The sequence below is a fragment of the Meles meles genome, chromosome 7 (assembly GCF_922984935.1).
Source record: "Meles meles chromosome 7, mMelMel3.1 paternal haplotype, whole genome shotgun sequence".
NCBI lineage: Eukaryota > Metazoa > Chordata > Mammalia > Carnivora > Mustelidae > Meles > Meles meles.
The window spans coordinates 59943087-59969507 of NC_060072.1; the positions used below are offsets into that span (position 1 = coordinate 59943087).

General features: G+C 38.1%; 1 protein-coding gene across 8 annotated transcripts in view; it reads right to left on the reverse strand.

Moving 5' to 3' along the window:
• The window catches only part of LMO3 (LIM domain only 3), a 55868-nt gene extending 29707 nt beyond the window's left edge, over positions 1-26161 (reverse strand). Inside the window, exons 1-3 of one of the 8 annotated variants that reach the window (XM_046014048.1) lie at positions 26006-26159; positions 24110-24176; positions 18672-18885 (exon numbers count right to left, since the gene is read on the reverse strand). In XM_046014048.1, coding sequence (XP_045870004.1) covers positions 18672-18877 — 206 coding nt within the window. In that variant the 5' untranslated portion in view covers positions 18878-18885; positions 24110-24176; positions 26006-26159. The other 7 variants (XM_046014047.1, XM_046014049.1, XM_046014046.1 and 4 more) reach the window with 7 other exon arrangements.
• Positions 26162-26421: the final 260 nt, after the last annotated feature.

Here is a 26421-nt window from a genome sequence, read left to right on the forward strand (position 1 = left end):
ACATACACATTATTAATATATTTAGGGGGACCATTATGAAATGGCTTGGCTGTTTTCCAACAGGCTTAAGAAACCAAAGAACAAAGAATTGCCTAAACCTCTCTATTCATTCACAAAATTATTACCTGAAAGACAACCAGTAGGCCTCACAGGGACCTGTTTTGTGAGCCTCAGAAGAGAATAAAAATTGGGTGCGTCTGATGTTACGACTAAGAAACAAGCTTCCTGGGAGGTACTTCACAACCTACCAAGTATGTATTTAACTGACTGACAATTTAGCAGTAGTATACCAGTAGCTTACAAAGATAACACAGATACGTAAGGGAATAGCTCCCTTTGTTCACACTGACAACATGGCGCTCTGTGACCCATGATCACTGCACACCAACACACAGCCAGTGAGAATGGGCTCTAGAGACACACTGTCCAGATTTGAATAGTATCCTGACCACTTGCACCTTGGGAACTCTGGGTACATAACTTAATCATCCCATGCCTCAGTGTCTCTAATAGTTCCCAAAGACTGATGAGATTACATCTGTAAAATGCTTATCGTTGTTCCTTGCTCAAGGAAAATACTTCATAAATAGTACTAAAATATACGATACACGGGGACAAAGATTTTTGTCTGTCCTTCTCACCGCTGTGGCCCCAGTCCTCAGAACTGTATCTGGAAGACAGTAGGTCCTAGAAATATCTTTGCTACCATCTAAGTCTCACTTTGGTTGATTTCATTTCACAATGTTAAAATCAATCCTCATAATTTCATTGCTATTGTAACAGCTCTCAGTGTAGCTGAAATTTTTTCTGTATTTATCCAGTAAGTGTAAACAGAAAAATAGAAGACAATTTTTTTAAGCAGTTTTCCTTTAAAAATATTTCTCCTATGAATGCTGGTATCTATGACCTATGTATTTTTACTTTTATTTTTTAACCATTCAATTAACTTCTTTTATTTCTAAATAAAAGAAGAGTAAAAAAATTTGTAGTAAAACTACAAATTCTATTTACTTTGTCTTTTGTTTAGCTACTCTGACAAATTTTCTTATTGATTCTTGATTTTCCCAATTATCTGCAAGGCAAACAATTTGCTTTTTAATATTTATACTGATTACTTCATTTTCTATCTGTTACATTAGCTAGAACCTTTAAAACAACATTGAAGAAAAGTGACAATAGTGGATATCCCTGGCTTTTTCCTGATCTTAATGGAAATGACTTTGGTATTTAACTGTTAAATACTAAAAACTATATTTGCTATGAAGTTTCAGTAAATATTCTTAACTTATTTAACCGTTTTCCTCCTGTCCTCTTTAGCTAGAAGGTTGGAGTGGTGCTGAATTTTATCCATTGTCTTTTTGTCACATGTTGTTATTGCCATGCTGTTTCCCTTTTGGTTTGATAATGTAACGAATTGGGTTGAAGCATGTTCTTGCATTCTACAAATAATCTTACCTGTTCATTCCTTGCATTCTAGAAATGACCTTGCCTGTTCCTAGTGTATCATTCATTTTACACATTGATAGACTAGTTGTTAAAAACTTTCAAGTTTTCAAATCTGTAATCATAAGTAAAGTTAGTTTCTACATCTTTTAATATTCTCTTTATCAGGGGAAGGCACTCTCTTAGCATTACATTCATTTTTTCTAAGTTGAGTTTTAGATATTCTGAGCTTGCATTTCCTATGGAACGTTCAACCGCAGATGCCAAGTGAGTTGCTAGGCCTGGCGATGTGTAATGGAAGATAGGAGCAGAATTAACCGCCATTGCAATATGACCAGGCATTACAACCACGAAGACCGATACCTACTAGAGAAAAGAAGTTATACCTCAATACCTCAGTCTGCCTTTACTCTTCTAAGTGTCTGATGAGGATGAGATACCCAGAAAAAACCTGAACTATGTAGGATCATGGCATGCCAGATAGTAAGAAGCTTTTAAAAGGGTGATCGGCACGATTAAAAGAGAAAAGAAAATATAAGATGATCCGTGAGAAAACATCTACTTGGTTTTAGCAATAACTAGATATCAGGGATGGCAACTGCAGTAAAGGTACAAGCCCAGTGGCAAGTGGATGACACAATGAGGCTGAGGAAGTTTAGATGAGGCTAGATTACAGTTTTTAAAAAATTGGACAATAAAGGAATTGGATAATACCAACATATATGCAGGAGAAAGATTTTTTTTTCCCCAGAATGGGAAAGTCTATACTATATTCATGTGTCAAGATTTTCTAGAAGTTACCAAAGATCCCCAAAAGGAGATACTTCATAAAAAGAAGATCCATAGGCTGTTGTAAGGAATGGAGCCCAAGACCATAGGATTGGTCTTAAAAGGACTAGGGAGACTTCACCCACACAGATGAGATAAAATAATTTAAAAATAAATGGAAAAGTAGATGAAATGTAAATAATGGCAAGAAACTGATTCATTTCAAGCCTAATGGCTTCAATTTTGAAGGAGGCAGCAAAGACATCTGCTGAGAATAAGGAGACAAGACAATTGTCCGAAGAAAGGGCCTTAAGGGGAGCTGTAAATGTTTAACAGAGCTTTAGAAGGTCATGGGTACGGACGGTGGCCAAGGGCAAAAAAATGATTCATCCCTAGAGGCCAGGTGACAGGGGAAACCAATTATTTGTGGGAGCATCAATCTGTATTCTAGTTGTTTCCAGCAATGCCCAGCCATGCTATTGGAATAAAAAAAAAAAAAAAAAAAGTGCTATCCCAATGCCAAGTTGCCAGACTAGAGCCTTCGTGAGCACTGCACTAGAAGGACAGGGACAGTAGAAGAGGATGGAAAGGAGGCTCGAATGATCAACAGTGGGATTCAATGCTGGGCTGGGAAGGACAGAAGTATGACAGACTTAACCAAATCAGGAGAAAAAAGACATACTGGGAGAGCTGAACATCTGAAGTCAGACAGCAGTTGGACTGCAAATGAGAAAAGACAAAATTCTGGAGTTTAGGATTCCTGAAATGAAATATTTTAAGGACAAGAGCCTGTTTGCAAACCTGGGAATGGAGGGCTGATGTTCAGTAGTAGAGATAAAGAAGTTCTATAAGTTAGGGCTAGGTTTAGGATGAATCAGCTACAAACTTTTAAAATCTCCCCCAAATTATGGCAAGAGAGAAATGACAGGAATGAGAGAAAGGGTAACAGATCATGTAACCAGATTGTATGCGTTTTATTGGACAATGCATTTTTATTAATGAGTGGTGATGGCCGTGTGTATCCAAGATAATGCCAGCTTTTTCCTCTTGGCTTCCTGAAGTGAGAGATTTCAGAGTAAGGAGTCCTGTGCCCTATTGACCGCTGAAAGGAAAACCACCCCCCTAAAGGAGAGGGAGGTTTCAGTTAAAACAATAGATAAAACTCAGTTAATAAATGCTTTGATGGAAAAAAAATCTTGCTAAAGACTGTGGATATAGCAAAGATTATTGATGGTGACATGAGGTTTCCAGAGGACTCAGCAGAAAAATGTTGAATCAAGGTAACAGTAGGAATATCTAGCAAGTGAGGAAAAGAATGGAGATGAGAGGATTAGAATTAATGTTAGCAGGTGACAGGGCGGTGGTAGTGAATTTACCTTGCACCTGGTGATGAGTAACTACAGGGTTGAATTACAGGGCCGATTTAGAAGTAGATGGACTCAAATATCTTCACTCTAGCCCACTGAGGGTTCCAGAATAGGCAAAAAGCTCTTCGTTCAGGAGGGGCTGCCTCCCATCTCCCAGATCAGGGATTTTTCCACTGTCCCTCCTCCATTCCAGTTATTTAAACTATTCCACTTCAGTGATGTCCAAAATCACCCTCACATGAAATATGTAGCTCCAGATGTCATCATAAAAGTACGGTAAGAGAATATAAAAGTCCGGGGAAGATATTAACATGTCACGCAGTCCTCACAGTTGTTAGAAAGTAAATTTGGAGTTGAGCTTCCCAGAAGACAAAGAAAAGAGGGAAAATGTAAACAATACGTGATTCCCAAGACCCAAGAAAAACACCATTTAATCAGTTAGAACCCAGGAACTTTTCTTACTCTAAGATGGAGAGACATTTCAGCAGTGAGTCTGCAGGACATTGTGTGGTAGAGTAAACAACATCCGCAAGAGCATTCCTAAGACACTGACAATTTTGCAGCCGTTTACTAAAAGTTCTTCAACACAGGATAATGGCAAAACCCTGAGGTACAATCCTGTGAAGAATTCTGAGGTGTCAAGGTCAAGTGCAATAGCTCTCTGGAATGATCCAAAGGATATCTTTCAAAACTATCAGAAGAAATAGCTTAACATCCAGTTTTTTTTTTTCAGGTAATCTACCATAAATACTATTTTCTTCAGATAAGAAATGAGAATTGAGAAAAGAAGCATTTGAAGTTGGAACCTCTAGCAAGAACAGAGTATGGAGACACCATGGTGTAAGAAAGCCTACATATGGAATTTTAGAAACATAATAAAGCACAGGCACAGGTGGAGAGCCGCTGTGTGGCTGTGGCAAACACAGCCGAGGGTCACAATCCTCCTCAGCAAGCATTTCTGGGTGTTCTTCAACACAGCTGAGTCACAGAGGCCCTGGACAATGTGTTTGGACCAATTTCACAATAATCATTACCTTCTATATTCAGAGAAAAAAAAATCTGTTGTATAATATTTCAGATTCAGGCCAACTGAATTCTAGAGGACATCTGCAAAGGCACCGTATTTCGTCTTTGGTTATTCTTTCTTGGCAAGACCAAGGGCCCAAAGCCAGTCCTAGGTGTAGCACAAAGACTGTACCATTGGGATAAGGAATGCAAGATGACATCAGCGACTCCAGAGTGGGGGACAATGTTTTTCTATTTCTCCGATACCCGAGTTAAGCTCCTTGAAGCTCAGATTATTTATTGCATTACTTGTGTAACCTTTCTCCCAAAGGAACATGTAATCCGCACACAGTTGGCATCAAATATTACTGGATGGCAGATTTGTTTTTAAAATGGTAAAATTAGATAATACATCTCATTTAAATTCATGGAATTTTCTCCCCTAATAATAGAGCCATGTGATAGCTTAAAAACACATGCTCTATCATCATTCAGTAGCAGTTTATTCATTAGAACATTCTGCACTCTTCTGAAATTCAGCATATTTCATCACATCTCCTATTTGGTTATTTTCCTTCTCAAAAGGCCTTGTTACAAATCCAATGCATTTAGCTACCAAACTATGCCCATAAGGGTACTTGGACAATAGCTTACATTTTAAATTGTAGTAATTGTGGGTGCTGCTGACCTGTCAATCTCAAATATATTTATAAGCTGCACACACAAAAATGAAATGAACAAAGTGATTCAGATTAACCAGCTCTGACTACACATTTTAAGAAAATCACTGGGTGTGCCTGGGATCCAATGCTAACAATTTGTTACGCATCACAGTGTTACAGCTTTCTAAATGGTAAGTAACTGTTTAAAAATTCCGAAGCATTCTTAAAATGTTTCACTTAAACATTTCTGCAATAAAATCTTATTGAACTGTTGCTTTCATTAATTTTCTACAGACTAGAGAGCAAGGAATTCAAGTTCGATTTTTTTTTTCTTTTAACTTTGCCTACTACCAGCAAATAAACTGTGCCTCTTTTTTAAATAAACCCCTGGCCTTGAGTTTTGGCCCCTTAATAGTAGCCTACATGGTTGACTACCCTTGGTGTTAAATTTTCTTAAATTGTATTTCTGTCAGTGTATCATTTTTTTAAGCAATGGACCCTATAATAGCAAGCACTGGTCTGTCAGGAGTGCATTTTAACAGCACGACACAAGTATTTTTCACTACAGGAGACAAACAATGATATGTATTACATGCAGTAAACATTGCCTTTGGTACATAGGGTTCTCTTAGCATTTATCTGTCTAAAATCTCACTGTGTTCCTGAATAGGGGGCTTGCGGGGGAGGGGGCGAAACCCTGCCTCGTATTAATGTTGCCAGTGGCTACAGTATAGCCTTAGGAAGAGTCCACTGCCTTGCCACATTTCTCATGAAAGAAAACCTTGATTTAATATTAGAACAGAACAAGGCATATTAGCTCACGCTTGCAGAGTCCCTTCCTTTCAACAACTACCACATCGTTCTTTTACAACCCTTTCCCCAGGTATCCATACTTGCCCCCCCCCCCACGCCCGTAGCCACGAGTATGAGTATCACTCATACAAACAACTTTCAATCAAGCTTAAAAAGCTTTTTAAGAAAGAACAGGGCTCTCCAAATTGGGTGTGCTTAAATCCCAGGGACGCTTAAGCAATGATCCGTGTTTCTATTTCTATTTATTGTATATCTTATCCTTTAAGAGAGTTTTTCTAATTGAAAAAGTGTGCAATGGAGTACTTATGATTTGTAAATACACATTTTAAAGTAAAGGTGTATACTTAAACTTCTTTAGGAATAAAGGTACATAATCAAAATGCTTAGAGAGCGCTGTGAAAAAGAACCTCAGTAAGAAGGTACTGGCATTCGGCTGTCCTTGCCACCTGAGGAAAAAGATGTAAACATCAAGACGATGCAGGAAAACTAAAGCAAGCTGAAATTTTATATATAATTCTTCCCTAGGGGATAGTCAATGTAACGCTTCACAAGGCCGTAGAACTTTCTCATGCTAAAACGTGGAGAGCATGGGCAAGTTAGATATTTCAGAAACCTACCATCTCAGGGATGAAGAAAACCACACGTTAGATAACTCCCCCAAACATTCCATTTCATCCTCATTTATGGAAAATATATTATAATCCTAATTTAACAAATTCTAATAATTCCACCGTGAAATATTTTTTTCCCATATGGCTTCAGGCACACATGGCATTTTGGCCTTTCTTCCTCCCTCTTCTTTGTAATTGAAAAGTGGTAAAAGATCTTAGAACAGTGGTAGCTTTTCATATTCTTGATTACTAATCATTTTTAAACAATATATCTTAATCCATTTCCTTAATCTTCTCCTAATGTTTAATTTTCTATTTTATCTTCAGAACTCAGTGCTATTCTTTCTTCGTAAGAACAGAAACTCATATTGGAGGGTCCATCAGTGTGTTTACATCTTTCCCTGTTGGTGTTCCCTTGACACTCCCTGACAATTCTACAAATGGGTATATTGCTCCTATTTACAGATGAGTAAACTGAGGCTTGGAGAGGTTAAGTAACTCATCTAAGAATATACAGCTAGGATGTAGCAGAATAGGGCAGATTTCAAATCTGGACTCAGCACCATTATGCTATTTGACACATCAAAAATTGAAGGATTAGATCTAACCTCACCTAGTTTGGGAAATGCTAAGGGAATTAAGAAGAACTGGTGTGACTTTTATCCTTTTATAAAGTGACACAGAAAGTAAGAACCAGCAGATGAATGCATCAAAATAGCAACAGATAACTAATTTGCCATTAATGATAGTTGGTGGGGGAGGGGCAACACCCAATGTGGTAGAACAATAAGAAATACATGGCAAAATGATTTAAAATACACTAGCTGTGTTAAAAGGAATGCAGGATAAGCTCGTGACCATAAAAACTGAGCTGTGGTTAAAAATGAAAGGCTTGTTTACTACCCAGCAGATAAATCCTCAAAGGAAAATAAAAAATATTTTTTTCAACTTAAAATCTCCTGAAAACGTGTAACTTTTTCTCAGGTCACTGCAGAAATCTACCATTGATCAAGCGCATAAGTCATTTAACACCTTTAGCCAAAAAAAGTGATCTCTATTGCAAAGATAATTGCTAGTTTGATAACTACTATTACCAACATTATTTAAATACCAAGCAAATTGCCAGGTCAAGATCAAGCAAGTTTTCCTTAAAATCAAACTCAAACTGATGCTCTCTGGTAGGTGAGAATCACAAAATGATTAGGAATACAGGTCATCAACTCAACCAGGACAAGATGGCAGGGACTACAAGATGTCCCATCTCCCCCCAAAAAAATAGGAAGGTTGCTCAAAATTGTAACAAAAAGAAGCACTCTGGAGGTATGAGATGACAGTAGAAATTAAGACTTGTAAAGCCATTTGGCTACCACCTTCTCCTTGCTTTCTGAAAAGCAGGTTTTGGATTTCTTTGTGATGAAGTGTATATGGCCTAGCCACTGTTCTGAAAGCTCACCCATTCATGCCTTGCCTCTTTGCAAGATTTCAAGGCACATTATTCCATCTTCTCAGTCAATACTCATGATGCATCCTGGTCCATTTTATAAACATAAATACAGGCTCAAGTATTTTGATTTGTATTTAAAATTTAAAGTTTTTTTTTTCATTTTTAAAAGTAAAGACAGTTTGTACATAAAAATCCCACTCTCACAAATAGAAATGCATATTCATCTTTTAGTTTTGAAGATGAATCCTTAGCACTTCTTGATGTGAAACTAAAATTACTGGGGTTAGGTTAGGAATGGGAAATAGGAGTATAAACAGAACAGAATAGGAACTGGGGTTAGGTTAGGAATGGGAAATAGGAGTATAAACAGAACACTTATGTAACAGTTGTCCCATCTCATCAAGAATATGATTAAATAAGTTTTAAGTAATGATAGGACTTTGATGCATTTTCTCTCCATGCTGGATTTGGAAACATTTACGATAATTAAATATATTATTTTAAATATTTTATACTAGAAAATAATTTAATAAGGCTTGGCTTGACTTTTAAAATAATGAAAGTAAACACCTGTCAGTCTTGAAAAATCCACCTCTTTGCAATTTTTAATAACCAAGTTTTAAAAAAATATCAATTACATGGATATGTCCTGTAATCAGGACAGAGCTTAACAACACCTTTGGCCAAGTTGTTACACTCACACATGTTGTGTTGACAGCCTTAGCTCATCAATATGGACATTCCTTTGTGTTCACCTTGAAGTACTACCATGTATACATTGTCCTGATGAGTTCTGTAATCCCAAATGGAACTCAGTCTGGAACAGCCTATCTGAATGTGCTTCCCAGCAATTCTCAGACAGAAGTATTATCACTTCTTTCTGGAATATTTAGAAAAGAATAGGGACATCTTGGTCGTTAACAGCAATAGGGAATTGTTAACTGCATAGGACCACCTATGGTTGTTTCTAATCCTGTCTCTTCCGCTTTTATTCATTCCAACCATACTAACATCGTTGTATGGTCCTCAAACACAACAGAAAAGCTCCCACGGCAAGGACTTCGTAGGGGCTGTTCCCTGTGCCCACAATGTCCTTCATCTACAACCCTATGGCTGGCTCCTTCACCTTCTCAGTTCTTTATGCAAGTCACCACCTCAACAAGAACAATGTTGAATGAGAAAATGGGGACTGATGACACTAAGCATTTTACAAGGGGTGTCAACTGTACCTCTGTTGATTGTACCGATATCTGTGATGAGAAGAAAACAGTGCAAATTGCAGGAAAGTTAACAGAGCTAAGTCTATCTTACCCTGCATCCAAAATATAACCAGGAAGCTCAAAGTTCAGCTTCTGTAATAGGACTACTGGCTTACAAAAGGATTTTTAAAAAGTCCAATTTTTACACATTATTTATAACCTCTCTTCCTCTAGAATTCTTCTAATCTCTTGAGTATACCTCTTCTCATTCTCTGTATTGCCTCCTTGGGACATAACTAGGCTAAACCTCTTTACATATTTTACTTAGTTATTGAACAACAAAAAGTGACTACGTCAGTTGTAGAAAATTTGAAAAATAATTTGCTCTTAAGTTCTTCCCAAATTTCTCCTACTGTCTTTACATAGTAAAATATTAATAACTTTATGTTTATATATTATATAAAATCAATTAGAAGTATAATATTCCACATTCATTATTTATAGGAATGAGGTATTGTCACTCCAATATTTGTTAAGTAACTAAACTGTTTCATTTTTTAAACGTTAGAGGGACAGCAAAGCATGTAATCACAAACACAAACTACCCACTCAGCAAGGACGCTGCTGTGGAAAGAAGGGATTCTTGTAACTCAGAAACTTCCCCCAATTTTTTCTAATAAATAGCCATGGAAAATACCAGTTTATGAGTTTTAAGGCAATTGAATAACTTATAATTTCTTTGTATCTCCCAAAGCACAAATGATCTCTCAGTGGAAATTCACATGCAATACTTACAGGCTTTAAAATTATGTTCACAGTATAGTTGAACTTCTCACCTGGAACATGCAAATAAACCTGCCCACTGAAACTAAGACTCCTATTTAGTGTTAGAAGGTATGATTGCTTTTCCCATTCACCCCTCTTACACCTTCTCCCATTCATCTAAGGAAAGAAACAGGTACTAATCACTCATCTCACCCAGTCTAATATGCAGCAATTGGTCAGAATATATTTTTATTGAGTAGTGGATAAATACAAAATAAGCATCATGTTTCCTGCCGTAAGTATTCTGAAACCTAACAGCCCCAAACCTGCTATTTTGGGGGAAATGTGAGCCATCTATTAAGGGACATCACTTAAGAGATTTTGAAATGTTGTAAAAACAAGCGAACAAAATAATTTCAAAAATAGTAGGCACAACTGTTAGAATTTTATACTAAAAACACAGCATTGTTCTGAAAGTTTTAGAACATGAGCATAAAACTAGCAAGTCCAAAATGTTCTTTTTCCTCTAGAAGTTGCCTGTTGGGATCCCACATCATAAATGAGATGGGAATTTATTTTTTCTCAGTGGTATTTCAATTACTATACAGTGTTTGCATTAGCACATTTTATGAAGTTCCCTTCCCCTTTACTAGTCCTTGTCATATTTGATATTTATGTTTACTAAAGCGGATTTTCTGTTTTTATTAGTAGGATGGGTTTAATGCAGATGATGCTTTACTGCATTAGTAATAACAATTTTATTTAAATATGGCTTTGTTGTACTCCTCTGCAAATAATCTTTAAATTCCTAAGAGTCTTTTATTTTCCCTGTAGCCCAGTTGGAGAGTTTTTAATATTAAATTGAATCATAACAACACATGCTGGTTAGAGTCTAACTTAATACACACAGCTTAATGTTAATTTTTCAAATTCAAATCAGAGATCTGACTATTCCAAGATGATTATTTATCTCAAGTGTGATTTTGTTTAAACTAGTGAAGTCCACAGCTAGAGATTTTTGCATCATCAAAAACGGCACTTTGAAGGAAAAAAAATTCGCAAAAGATTTAGAATCTTTACATAACTCAAAACTATCACTGAGGCAAAGAAAGTCTATCAAGAAGTTATGGTAATAGAAGGAGAAGGCAAAAAGGCACAGATGACTGATGTGGCTAGTTTGTGAATATAGTAAATATTTTTGACGAATATAATAAAAAGGTATGCTCAGGTCCTAATTCCTTTAGAGAAAATTTATCAAGTAATATCAATAATAAGGGGTAAAAAGTTTCAACAAACTTTAAAGAAAGAAATAAAAATCTAAATGCACATTCCTTGCTTCACAATGTAAACTTCCACTTCAAAATAAATTTCAAATAAATAACTTGAAAAGGGAAATATATGTCACTCATTAAAACAAGTATGTTATGATGATAGAAACAGATATGGGACAGACAATATCCAACTCCATCAGAGGTGAGAAAACCAGAATTCGGTGATAAAAATCACAAGGGAATATTCTTGGGCATGCCATGGTATTCTAAAACTTGTCTTTCCTCTTAGGTTGGTGAACGCCCTTTAAGAATAAGTCAGTGCTATAGTTACAATACTAAGAAATCAGCCGGCATCGAGTGTCTAATTTTACAAATTTCAAAGCCTGTCAAATGACGGTGATCTAGTGAAAGTCAATTATGACAAAAGTTAATGTTCATTCTAAGGTCATGGAGTCCAATATGTATATGTGAAGCTTGCATAGACCTACCTACACCTCTTTAATGCTTAACAAGGGGAAATTCAATGACTCTGTAGGAGGAATGACTTGTATAAGCCAACAAAAAATTAAAATGAAAGAAAAATGCCTTTTTGAGGAAACATGGCTAATGCAAATGTCATTTAAAAAATACCCGGTTAATTGGATAGAAAGAATACTGCTGCTGTTTTTATTTTTACTTTCCTCGTTTTCAAGATCTTCTCCTGCATTAACAACTCTTATATCGATTGAAGGCAGAGATGTTAGTTAATTTATTTTGGAAGACAGGATGAGGTTGCAGTATATACTTTTGAGTAGTAGAAGACATTCTCATAGAAACAGGAAAGTGTTTTCAAACCAGATGCAAAAAATAAGATTTCAATGCCTCACAGGGTAATGAAGGAAAATATAATGGTTGCTAAAGGTTGGTGCAATTCCTCTTTTAGGTTATATAATTTTTATGTGAGGCAAAAACCTGAACTACCTAATACATTTCTACAATGCATATATTCATCAAAACCATGTACAAAATTACCACTTTCAGCATATTTTTAAAATGAGATTCCTTAATAAATTATGTTTATGCAATCAAAACACAACATTAAAATTTATTATTAGTCACTTAATGGAAGCTAATGGTGAATTTATAAATGAAGTGCTGGCTTACATTGATATACTCTAAGAGCAACCAAAAATAGAGATTCTTTCCCAGAGTTCTATGTATTTATAAAGTGCCAAATAAGCAATTTTAGCAATTCTCAAATGTAGTTCTTCCAAATGCATTTAATCCTAAATATACTTGTAGAAACAGAATATTTTCTGCTAAGTCAGGTATGTCTAACTTATCCATCTTATGTGTAAAAACTATCCTGACTGAAGTATTCCATGCTTTATAGAGAGATTAAAAAAAAAAACAACAGTAAAAATATAGAAACAGTGTGAAGTATTTTCATATTTTCAATTTCATATTTTCAATACACTTCTTGATGGAGGTATTTTTGGTGAAAATATCTCATCTATGAAACAAGCCAAAACAAAAGTCACAAAACTGAAATAATTCATTATGTTACATACTCATTTGCTGAAAATGGATGCATTACAGAATAAGGACAGAGAGATATTGTAGGTAAATTTATAAATGAGACATTCTATATGCAGAGGAAATATTTTGAACATAGATTGTTGCAGAGGAGTTGTTGCTTATAAAGTCCACTGATTTTTCCTAAAATGAAAGGCACTCCCTCAAAGTATTGTACAAAACGAAATGATCACTCCTGATTTGTACTGGTCTTTGAATAGTAGACAGTTTAAAATGTTTGAAATATAATTCTGTAATGCTTTGCTATCATAAAACAAAAAAGTAGACTAAAATTACAACTTCTTATAAAGCTATAAAAAAGGTAACATCATTTACAAGGAATATAACAATATTTTTTAACAGGCCGTGGAGTCTAATAGACTCATGCACTAAAATATTTCATAATACTAAGATCAGGTTATACATTTAAATATAATAAAAATTACAATTATAATGAAGTATTAAGAAAACTCAAAGCTTATAGAAAAAAAGTTCATTTGGGAGGAGTTTAATTCAGTGTAAAAGCTTAAATTTTCAGAATTTACAACAATAAAAAGTGGTTTTTCAGATAATAATAATGCAGTGATTGCTGGGGAAGTTATTGTCAACTGCCTAATTTAAAAAGAGGACAGTGAAGGGAGAAAAAGAATAAACACTTCATACAACACAAAAAAAGTAACTATGCAGTGAATTGTCAGATAAAATAAACAACACATCCGTGCTTACTTTTAAGGTTGTAATTATGTACTAATATTAATTTAACCTTATATAAAAGTTGAGAGGCACAAGATTTGATTAGTGTGAAATAGAGTTATAGCCAGATTAATACTCTATGTAGCATTTAATTTTAATTTTCTATTTGAAAGTTATTATATTATTATATTAAAGCATGTAAAATTTGTAGTCAGCGTAACAGTTTCAAATCCTTTTTCTTAATTGACAACGATGGTGGTACAGAAGCATTGTTCTCTCCTGGCAGTTTTGTTTTAAACAAATCATTCTCAGATATAAAAATAGCAAATTACATTAAGTTTTCTATAAGGCATTTTCAGCTTCTTCTATAGGAAGAGCTATATAAGCAGCTTCCATGCCAGATATCACAGCAAACGTCTTTGAATACATTGTCTGTGAAGACCCCATTCAGAGATACAAGCTCCAGGCTATAGTGACTTGATGCTTAAAATATGCAAGAAGTTTTAGGTTTAACAAAACAACAAGAATTGCCCAAACTCTTGAGTGGTAAATTGTGATATTCTTTACTGCCTCCGAGTTGAAAAGTCAAGCAGTTTGTTATGTCTCCTGGTTCTGACTTCTTAACACTTGCCATGACATTTTAATTCTAAAACTCCGATTACACATTAACTACTTTTTTCATATTTTCCAAAATGAAACAAGCATGATAGCAATGATTAGAGCCCTGTAAACATCATTACTAAATCCGCTGTATTTACACAATAATTATTAATCTACTTTGGGCATTCTATTAGTTGTAAGCTTTAGTTCAAGGTGTAAAAAAAGATGCTTCCCTGTCTAATTTGTCATAAGTTCAACTTCAAATATAAAAAGGTTACAAATGTTTGGATACATTTTTTAACATACACATCTAGGTCCTGGCGTATGAATATTGATGGGCTAATTGGCTTCATAGTTTAAGGCAGAAAGTATGTTAACAGAGGAAGTTTTAAAAGTCAATCCTTCTCGGGGCACCTGGGTGGCTCAGTGGGTTAAAGCCTCTGCCTTCGGCTCAGGTCATGGTCTCAGGGTCCTGGGATCGAGCCCTGCATCGGGCTCTCCGCTCAGCGGGGAGCCTGCTTCCCTTCCTCTCTCTCTCTGCCTGCCTCTCTGCCTACTTGTGATCTCTGTCAAATAAATAAAATCTTAAAAAAAAAAAAAAAAAGTCAATCCTTCTCAAGAGAAGTGAGTTGGGGGATATTGGAGGGGAGACAAACCATGAGAGACTGTGGACTCTGAGAAACAAACTGAGGATTTTGGGGGGAGTGGAAGATAGGGTGAACCTGGTGGTGGGTATTAAGGAGGGCACATATTGCATGGAGCACTGGGTGTGGTGCATAAACAATGAATTTTGGAACACTGAAAAAAATAAGATTAAATTAAAAAAAAAATCAATCCTCCTGTTCCTTTATCTATGAATTTCTGAAGGCAGAGAACAATCCTACAAACTGGTAAATTCTCTCTCATCAGATATGTGCATTGTAGATTCTACAGAAAAATAAAAGCTATTATACCAGACCCGTTATGGAAAAGGAATTGTTAAGATCTGGAATTCAGTACATAAATGGTAAAATCATCTTTCTTTTTCTTAAATATAGCTAATGGTGCCACAAAGAAGGAAAAAAAAAATGAGAGACATCATCTTTACCTTAATAATCATTTCTATAACTCTAAGAAAATATCTTATGATTTAAATTCTTGTATTCATTATTCAAAGAACTTGAGAAAACATGTCATCACTATCACTACTCAAAGTAATACGAAATGTGGTAACTTCAGGACTCATTGTTCAGCACTAGAAGCATTTTTTGTCTTTTTTGAAAGGAGAAGTTAATTAGGAAGTTAAATACAATTGGCAAAAATATTTCACTCTTCTCTAGATATGAAAAAGTTTTCTGGCCCAAGATAATACCTATAGTCACTACTTTACCAGTAGAGATGAAACTAGTTTTTTCTTTATCATTTTCCATATTCTTATTTGCTGACGCCTACTGATTTAGACAGAGAAATACAAACCTGGAAGTTATTTATGGCTTGTTTGGTACAAAGAAATTACACACTATCCAAACACCAAAAACAAAAACCAAACCACTCTGATTAGGATTTAAATGGTTAAGCACTGGGGCACCGGGGTGGCTCAGTGGGTTGGGGCCTCTGCCTTCGGTTCAGGTCATGATCTCAGGGTCCTGGGATCGAGTCCCGCATTGGGCTCTCTGCTCACCGGGGAGCCTGCTTCTTCCTCTCTCTCTGCCTGCCTCTCTGACTACTTGTGATCTGTGTCTGTCAAATAAGTAAATAAAATCTTTAAAAATAAATAAATAAATGGTTAAGCATGGACTGTGCAAAATATAAAAAGGAAATGTGAACTAAGGGAAATGAAAAAAATTATTTTTAAAACTTTAAAAGATAGCCACAGAATATTACTTGCTCACCAATTACAATACAATACAGATTTTGTGTAATTAATAAACAATTAGATAGTAACTATTTTACGTACACCTTTATTTTTCTCAATTTCATCTATTACCTAAAATTATGTCTCTTATATAGCAGGCATCCAATAAACATTTTTGAATGACTATACCATTCAAAGAAATTAATTTATAAATAAAGTTTGCCTAATTGTATTTGTCTGACATATGGAATTAGACTATTAAATTTCCAGTAAGAGACACGCTGCTGAACGTTGACAAAATTTCACTGAGATACACACTTCTTACCTAAAACTACATACCACATCTGCAGCATGATCCACAACACTTAACCAAGTGTTTTACACACATTCCAATCCCCCATTTCACCTCTACAATTTTTAAGTATTGATGAATTACTCCCTGCCAAAGAAGTCACATTATATACAACAAACCTTCAGTTTAAATAAGGAATAAGCTTGCTGTTAACAACTTAGTTTGAAATGTTAACAATCCTTAGGTTGTTAACATAACAACTGGCCATTAATATGGTAATGACCAATTTAGGAGGAAATTATACTCTGAGAAATGAATATATTGGCAGTCAGGACCAGGGTTTTGATTTGAAAGGGTATTTTTTTTTTTTTAACAAGTTAACAAACATTAGAAGCTTGAGCCTAAGGGAAATTAACTAAGTTATGTCATGAAAAAACATCTTTCCTGTAGAGTTCTCTTAGCATTTCTTATATGGAGACTATTTTGATAAATTGTTTTCAACAAAACACTTACTTGGACTATCAAATGGCAGTTTAACATCATATTTTTATTACCATAAAGAAGAATAACACAAAACAAGTCCCAGGTTTCTTTCTGTGCTTACTACTATATTCACAATTGCAAGAAGCAGTTTAACTCACGATACAGGTAGTTCACTGGCAAAGTATAAATTTTTAAAATCCGGCTATGTCAACATGCTTTCCTTATATCTTACTTAATTTTAATCTTTATTGCTTATTAGAACACCTTAATCTTGCCCAGACTATATAAACTCCTTGTTTTGGAATTGCTGTTACATAAATCCACTTGGCACACTGCAGTTGTAAACAAATGTAAAAGTGAAAAAAAAAAAAAAAAGAGTCAAAAAGCCACGACTATTGGTTAGTGAAGATAAAGCAAAACTAGGAAGCACTGTTAAATCACTGAAAGCAAATGCAAACGCTTTATGTGGAAATGAGGCTCTAATTCATAGTGAGAAGAGGAAAAAATTTTTTATTTCAAAGAAAAAGTTCAAAGGCTGAAGTTCTAAGAGAATTCACGGAAGAAGTTAATTCTGATTAGTTGTGCCGCCACAACAAGGGAAATCCTGGCTATAGAGTCACTTCCCATCGTTGGCACCTGCGTGTATTTTGTGCCCTTGGAACACAGAGGACTAGTAACAAGTGGTCATATATTAGCCAGGAGGCTGTCAGAGGAAGCAGTCGTCAGAGGGGGAAAGAGAATAATCTGATAAACAGTACTGGATTCACCCTTTTATACTACTTCTAGCCAAATGATAGGTATTTTTAGATAAAGACTAAATCAAACCAAGAAATAACGGAATCATATACAGGGAAGCACCAGGTTCCCTAGAAAACACTTCTTCAAATAACCAAGATGGTTAAGGAGCTACGGCTGATTGATAAATTCTGTGTCATAAAGGAAAAAAAAATTTCAAAATAAATCGCTTAATGTCAGGCTAGAAAAATGATTAATTGTATCAAATATGAAAACCCAAATGATGCCATATATCATTTCTCTAATTTGATAGGTCCTACTTTATTAATATATGTAATTTGCAGCTGATTCAAGTCACAAAGTTCCCTGAAAAGCAAAATAATTTTTCTTAAACAGAAGTTCATGTGTTGAGTGGGGAACAAGTCTAATGGGCTTCACAGTTTTTTAAGCAAGAGCATAGGAATTGTCCTCAAACTGCCCAGATGTTTACAGTTTGGAGAGTGGTTATCATCTCCCCATAATGATGGAGTTCTTTACTGTGTTAATTTCCCTAACACTACTAGCGAGTCTGAGGCTGTTAATGCTCAGTGATATCTTTGCGATGACCACCTGGAATGTCATGGAGGGTGGGGGGATGTATTCACACTTGGGGAAAGTTCACAAAAACTGTATAATAAACATGCTAATAAATGGCAGCTACTTTCTACTGCCTTTCCTTGGCAAATCAGAAGGATCAGAAGACAGCTGAATAATTCTTGGGTCAAGCTAATCCTACCTTGTCGGTGGGGTGTAATACAACACTTAACGTGCTGATTTCTACCAAATACATCCTTGCCATGAGCTGGTGGTTTCCTCCTGGGTAGTGGAATCACCTATTTCTAAATTGGAGCCTCTGGGCAAGCCAAATGGCAACACTTCAGATAGGAGGCTTTCTTAGCCGTTCCTTAAGCAAGAATTTGCATACGAGGCACCTGGCAACATTCTGAAGGCTGACAGGTGAACATCTTTCAGGAAGGTAAGCTGGTAGTAAGGAAATGAAACCAAAAAAACAAAAAACAAAAAAAACAAAACACTTACAAAAGTATTTTTAAAAGGAATCCAGTCATCACTGGTGTGCAAGGATAATTCCTACCTCAGGTAGTCTCTGCGACAAAGGATAAGATTAGCTTTAGTGTACAGGGTGGAGCCCACCTCTCCCAAGCGACAGTCACAGCAGGCACACTTCAAGCAGTCTTCATGCCAGTATTTGTCCAGGGCCTTTAGAAGATACCGGTCCTTGATCTTTCGGTTGCAGCCAGCACAACCTTTCGGCTTGGTGTCTGGCTGGACTGAGAGCATTTGTATACCTAAAGGAAGAGACAAAAGCAAAAAAAAAAAAAGAGCTGGGACTACAAGAAAGAAGCCGAGGATGCCGAAGGACCTTACACAAGTTGAATGTTTCATCCTGTGTTTCTGGAGGAGCGGTAGACTCTCTTCGGTAGAGGCATACCAAAATCACACAGAATTTTGGAAACAAAAGGCTCAAACATTGTGAAGTCCTTGTCAAACCGTTTAGAAGGTCACACATACAAAGTGGTGATATAACACACTCTTGTTGTATAGATTGAGTTGGCACAGGATACACCAAGTTAAGCAACACTAGGTAATTTGGTGGTGCCCCTCATTCTCCACATAGGGGGTTCCTTTGGGAAGAAAACGTGAGTGAATGGCTAACAATCTTAAAGAAAGCTATTTAACAAACTAGTCTGTGCACAGTCTATAAGAGTCAAGAACGAGTTTTTCTTTATTGCTCAGATATTCGCTTGCTGTGTGCTTGCTGGTGGAAGAGAAGGCACCTTCTGGGATTACACTAACCTGACTTTAGCAGTGGGGATGTTTATAGCTAAACACACAGCACAGTCATCCAAAAAGCTCACCAGTACTATGTTGCTTGTTGGCATCCAAATACTTCCTTCTGTGCTCTTGATATTTCAAAATCATTCCTTATGTTAAAATTTCAAAAATGAATTTATACTCACAAAAACATCAATCAGTGCCTCTGTTAATGGCAGCTTCCCTCACTGTATACTACAGGCTTTGATATAAAACTAAAGTACAAGATTAATTTATTACCATAAACACACACTTATTTATTTTATAAGGGAAAGAAAAAACAACAGAAGGTAAAATCTAAATATATATAAATTACATAAACATACACATATACATAAATATATGCATATATCTCTAGTGCACTAGACATAGGGTGTTTATGTATTTTAGACATCTATCTCCATCATAAATAAGGAATCTAGCTGAGTTCTGTAGGTTTTACAACTTGGCTGAAATTTTTTCAATGAAAGGCTGTTGCCCTTCGAGTTTCTTCTACTTTCCCAGGTGTCAAACACCCAGCTTAAAAAAAAAAAGCTGGACCAACTATTCAGAACTTCGTATTTATCAAATAATTCATTCTAAGCACTATAAAATATTGTAGACATCACGGATTGCTAACTCCCTCATTTTACAAATTGTGATGCAGGGGCCTAAGAGAGTTTAAGGACTTGCTCAAAACAGAACGACAGTCAAGTACTAGATCTGGTGGTCTTCTTACAGTCCAGAGGTCCTGTTCCTATAGGATGCTTCCTCTCCTAGGTAGAAAGTTTGAAACTACACAAAACACCAAATGTGGATGCACTTCAGTTTCAAGAAAAGAAATGCCAAGCTAAGATCTTAGAGTCTTCCCCTACTCCAAAGGAGCTAACCCTCCTTTAGTTTCCTCTGATGCCCTCTGATGAAGGCTTCGTGTCCATTACCTTCACAATCTTTTTTTTTTTTTCTTTTTTAAATCACACTGATAAGAGACACCCAGGCACCGTACCCTCAGAGCCGAATAACTTTTCTTGCTACAAATAATACATGGGTTGCACAGAATACCGTTATGATGCTGAACTTCCATCAGAAAAGAACTTCTCTGGCAGAGGAACGGAAGAGGGGATGGCGGGGAAGAAAGCAGGGTGGCTGTTCTTCCTGCACGACACGCACAGCCCTGGTAGTCGGAGCTGCAGACGAGCAGCTGGATTTGTACGGGAAGAGCAGGTGGTGTTCCTCTAGCCTGCTTTCGGTTCCTTTTCTTTGAAGGGGCTGAGGGTCTAGTGTAGATTAATCAGAACCCTTGATAGCTCTGCTAAATCTCACTCTCCAGAACTTCTAACAAATGAAGTTTCTTTGATCAGAACTAGTTATTACCGTCTTCCAGCAAGGTTCCACAAGGAATAAATCCCATTAATTACAGTGCAGAACATATCCAAGTGCCTCTTAACCATATACCTGGGGGGAGGGGGCAATTTTGATTTACGAAATGACATTCTATATTTCGCTGTTGAAGACTTCAAGAGATACGAGTGGCTATTCTAATGAGCCAATTTCTAAGGCTATTATTTTTTCCCATCACAAAGCCGACAAATTTTAAAATACTTTACAGTTGTAGCTCAGCTCTATTTCCCTCAGTTGAGTTACTACCATCAAGCATAGAAGGTCAGCTATCTTTATTCAAAACACTTTGCAACCAAGACAGGGAATACCAACATTTGGCACAAGTAACACTGCCCTGCTTGTCTTCACAAAATGTTTTTGTTGTGTTGACATTTTCATTTACCACTCAGAGGCCAATTAATATTGGAAACTCTTACTTTCTGTTTGGCCTTGGGCTTGAAGGAGTTTGGTATTTTGCATGCCATCCTGGTGCCTTCTTTTAGAGAACATCATCACACTGCTCTTGGAGAGGAAATCTTTTCAGTAGGATGCAAGTTAACAGTTGTAGAAAAAGAACTATCTAGTGGTTGCCACATTGCCATGTACCTAGAAGGCACAAAGCATCAGCAGCAGCAACCCCCCCCCCCCCCCCCGCCACAACTGCCACCGTCCAGAGGAGCACGACTGGGTAGAGTTATGCGTTCGGAGCCGAGAAACATTTCACAAGTTGCTCATAGCACATCAGGACTCATAACTAGTTTTAGATTGGCATGTAAATTGTTCTGAGGGAAATTCTTATTGCCTCTGAGACCCTGCCATTCTGAGTTATTTGACAGTTTAAGGGAAATCATAATTAAAAAAAAGACATAAATAATAGCCTGTGCAGTGTGGTGTGCAGAAATAAGTAGAACCATTTCATTTAAACTCTGGTGAGCTTTTAATTGCCTGGATTGCATTGTGAGGCGGCCTAACGGTTGATTGCCTCCATTATGTTCCCTTGTTCTGTGCCATTCATCCGCACAGTCTCAGCTTCAGTAGCTAACACAACAAAGTAACCACAACTCCACAACACACAGGGGCTTAAAAAAAATAATCATAATCAAAGATTTGCAGCACTTAGACACAGTCTTTTATATTTTTGGACTAACTACACATAGTGAATGGAAAACATTTTGTCCCTGTCGGAAGATTCACAGAGAACAATTTGGGAGAAGGAACAGGAAGAGGGAATACATAAAGGGGGTTGGCAGAGATGAGGTGCCTTAGGAAGATGCTAAAATGGGAATGCAGGTTCTGCAGCTGGGAGCAGTGACACAGATTAAAAGAATTTGGCCAACGTGGCCATTCGATTGCCAAGAGGTACCAAACAAAAGATTTTCTCTCCTCCTGCCCATCTTCATCCTCTCCCCAACCCCCAGACCCGACTGGAGAACTGGATTGGGCCTAAAAGCTTGTTTCTCTCTGTTCACTGGCCCAGAGCATCCCTACAAGCTGCAGCCCCCTAAGGGACAACAATGCAAATAGATGTCCCCAGATCTCAGGCACTGGAGCTGCTTAACTCTGTTCTGCCCCTTCAACTCCCAACCCCCTCCCCATCCTTCCACCACCCCCTCCCCTTTTTGAGCAATGGAGCTGGGAACCAATTTGATTCCCTTTTTCTCCAATGCAGCTGCAAGGCTCAGAGATACTGACATTTTTCCACTCTTATCAGTTTAATTACAGTTACCATGGCAGCAAAGTGCTAGTGCTTGGCAAAGGCCAACAAGAGATTTGCAAGACTGAGTTCAATTTTGATGCAGCTCACATGCAAAATAAATAAATAAAATAATAATAATAATAATAAAATAAGAAACATACATACACTCTAACAAAGAATCCCTTGCGGAGTTTATGCTCTAGCCTTTTGTGGTTGTGTCTTTGCAGCCACACAGGGCTGATTTGCAAAGAATGTAGCAGTATTTGTTGCACCTAGCAAGATTAATTGGTTTAAGCAGCAGTCTTTCAAAGCAGTTACAACAATAATATTTCGGATCTTTTAAAAAGACACAAAAGCAGAAGAGCAGGAAAGCTTGTGAGCAGCCAAGAGTGCTGAGCGCCCGGCAAAGTGCATCTATGATAGATTGTAACCTTACCAAAACTTTTCTCCTTTTTCTGCATGAGTTGACTTAGGCGTGCCTGAGTTGCAGCAGCTTCGCATTGAGCACCAAGCCCAAGGTAGAAGTGGAAGGGGGTCTCCTGGATTTAAGCTCAAGTGTGGACCTGGTGCGCAGCCTACACCGCCGAGGACCGACTATTGTGAAGCCACTTTGGGAGCGGGTCGGAGTGGCGGCAGGGGGTGGGGGAAGGGATGAGGGCGGCCAGAGGAGACAGAGCGCACACACAGAGCCCCTCGCAGTGTGGCAGTGTGCAAAATGATGGCGAATGACAAAGCCACATGCTTCCCTAACTCTGCCCGTAATCCTAAAATCCCAGCGGCCCCTTTTAGCTTCGTGGTAACAAATGGATTTGATTAAACTGTCACATGCAGCGTTAGCATAGCATATCATGTTCAATATGAAAAAGATCATAAATCTGACTTGTATTTCATAACAGCAATCTGGGTAGCCCCCGTAAAAATGTGCTGCATCAGTCTGAATCTCAACCTCATAGGACATAGGCACCTTCTTCCACGGAACCTCTCTCTTGTGGCCACTTCTCCCCACCCCTCCCCTCCCCGACCCCCCGGCCCCCCACGAAAATAGTCACTTTTCCAGCTCGCAGGAACAACATTTTCTTATTATGGAAAAGTGGGGAGAGGCAAAGTGTCCACATGAACCCAGAGATTGCAATTCCAACTCTTGGGGGAGGGGGGCTGTGAATTCCAGCAAGTACAAGGAGTGGGTCCGGAACCCACCTAAGCGCTGAGTCCCCTTCCAACGGGCCAGGCCAGAGCGAACCTCTCCTAATTCCAAACTCTGCCTGCCCCTCTCTTCCCGGGAGTCAGGGGTGTGGAAATGCTGCGGCTCATCCTGAACTTTGACTATTATCCACTCGAGTCGTACTTGAGACATTCCGCGCCGCAGCCGCTCTCCCTCCTTCCATCAACATCTTCCGCCTGCATTTATTTCATGTCTCATCATAAAAATAATGAAGCCTCACATGATTTAAACAAAACCGTCTCAGCAGAGCTGCAGCCCGAGTGAAAGTTGCAGTGCGGAGCTGGGCTGCAGCTCCAGTTTATGCCTCATTAGGAGAGGCTGGGGAAGAAAAAAATACCCACATCCGCACACGCACGCGCGCACCCGCAGACACACACACCACAAATAAGCCGACGCGTGTGTACACAGTTGCTGCACTTACCTTCTCAATTAAGCGATACAGGGGGAGGCCGTTCAGAAAGCACAGTGGCTGCTTTGTAGTGCTTCTCCTTGGGAAAGGTCAAAAAGAAGCATTGTTTGAAAAAAAAAAAAGAGGGGGAGGGAAATCTCTATTTTTTAAGTTTAAAATAATGAGGTCCTCAAGGATCCGCCAAGTAATGGTGTTGACCGCATCTGAGCCACAGGTGTCCTCCTTTTAGGCAACTGCAGTCCGAGGCTGTCTCTCTCCGTCCTGGCTCAAAACAACTTACCCCAGCAGCACGCGAGGAGCCGAGCCGAAGGAAGCCCCGGCTCTCAGCTGCAAAATACAATCCCTTCCCAGCCAGACATAATACAGCCAAAGAAAAGGTCACTCAGTTATTACTGAGCCCGCGGAGCCCAGGCAGCGCTTGTCAAGACCACAGAGAAGCAGCTCCCTTCCGATTTAAGACTATTTACCTCTCGCCCCCACCCCTCCCCTCTTCTCTCCTTTTCCTTCTCTCCCTCCCTCTCCGCTCGCTCGCTCGCTCGCTCGCTCTCGTGTGCCTGTTCTGCAGCTCAGTCAAGTACAGCCGCCCTCGGAAAGTGCAAAGCAGCCACGAGACAGATAGGGCTTTGTTGCTAATTTCCCAGGGTGAAAATTTACAAGCCTGCGAGTGCAGTCAGCACAGCCACGCGCATATGCTACTCACAAACGCTGGGGACGACCCCGCGCACAAAAAGTGACCTCTGCAGGAGCCGACTGGAGAAGACCCTACCTCCTGGACCCGTCCAAAAGAAGTCCTGCCAAAGAGCTCCGGAGGAAAAGGATCGGATTCCTAAAATAACCAGGGCATTTTGGAATAGGTGGCCACATTTACAACAAACTGTCTTCCAAAGCCATTTCGGAAGCTACCAATTATGGAAATTAAAATAAAGCAAGAGAATCAAACTGCTACTAGAACACACTGGAAAAACACACAACCCTCCTCTTTAAGAAATATCGGTGGGGGGTGGCAGGGGGAGGGGGGCAGCAGTTGCCCCGTGTCTGACTTCCATTAATGAACTCTCAAAAGTCGCTGCTCAGCAAGGCAGTTATGCCACACAAGCTGGGTCCAGAGCAATGGCACACTCCCCTTCCTCCCTTCCTCCAGTGGAGCAAGAACCAAATGGTGAACTTGTTTTCCATTAACCATTACTGAACCCCCTCCCATGCCCACCCATACACTTCTTGCAATTACTTGAATTCCTTACAATTTAAAGTTCACACACTAGAATGAAAAACACCCAAGAGCACAAGAAACATGTTTTCCCAACTAACTTGATCAGAGCCATGGAGTTTCTTCACCATTTCCGCCCCCTCTTCCTAGGCTTCTTTTAGAGGCCTTGACAGGGTGGTGGTTGTGGTGGTGGTTTTTAAATTGAAACTGGTTCTGTTCTCCCCAATCTCTGCTCCTCTTAACTTTACATCTATAAAGGCTACTGGTAGCTTTTTAAAATATTTTAGTTTTTCTCTAAGTTTTCAAACTTCAAAGTCATCCTCTCCTTTTGGTTATTTATCATAGCATCCCACCAGATTTTATAAAGCCCTGTCAAAGGTCAAGTTTAAAAATAGTCCAAATTTGAGAGACACTGGCTGAAATGTCTTAAGGGCCAAGAAGGAGTCAGCTGTTGAACTCCAAAAAACTTTTATTCTTCTCAGCACCATCAGTTTTAATGTAGTTCTGTTAAAAAAAAAAAAAATCAAAGCATCCCCTCCCCAAGTATATTTAGGCCAAATTATGCATCTCTTCATAAGGAAAATGACACCACACTTGTAACTTATTTTTTTTATCCCTTCCCTTTTTTTAAAAGCTCATCATCAAATAGTATGTAGATTGTTTTCCTCTCCCTTTAAAAAGCAAGAAAACTCAGAACTAACCTGAAAAATAACGAAAGTCACAGACGGCGGATTAATAAGAACCCCTTCAGTTGATGTGTTCTGTACATAGGCAGATTTCTTAAGTTTGGCTTTTCTGGCCCGTCTAAGGAGGCAAACATGCACCTCACCCATCCGCGCAGCTCCTGCTGTTCTACCCCACCTCTCTGCTCAAGCCACTCAGAAAACACCCCCGAGTGTGTGTGTGTGTGTGTGTGTGTGTCTCCTGTGTGTGCTCTCTCTCAGCCAATGCACTGAGAAGAAGAAAAGAGGGAGGGAGGGAGAAGTATGTGTGGGGAAAGGGAGAAATAAAATCAAAACAAATGGTACAGCTAATGAGGACAATTAAATTAATTATGTTCAAGGAGATGAGATTTTTTTTTCCCTCCAACTGTATGATCTGTTACCCCTCGCTGGCA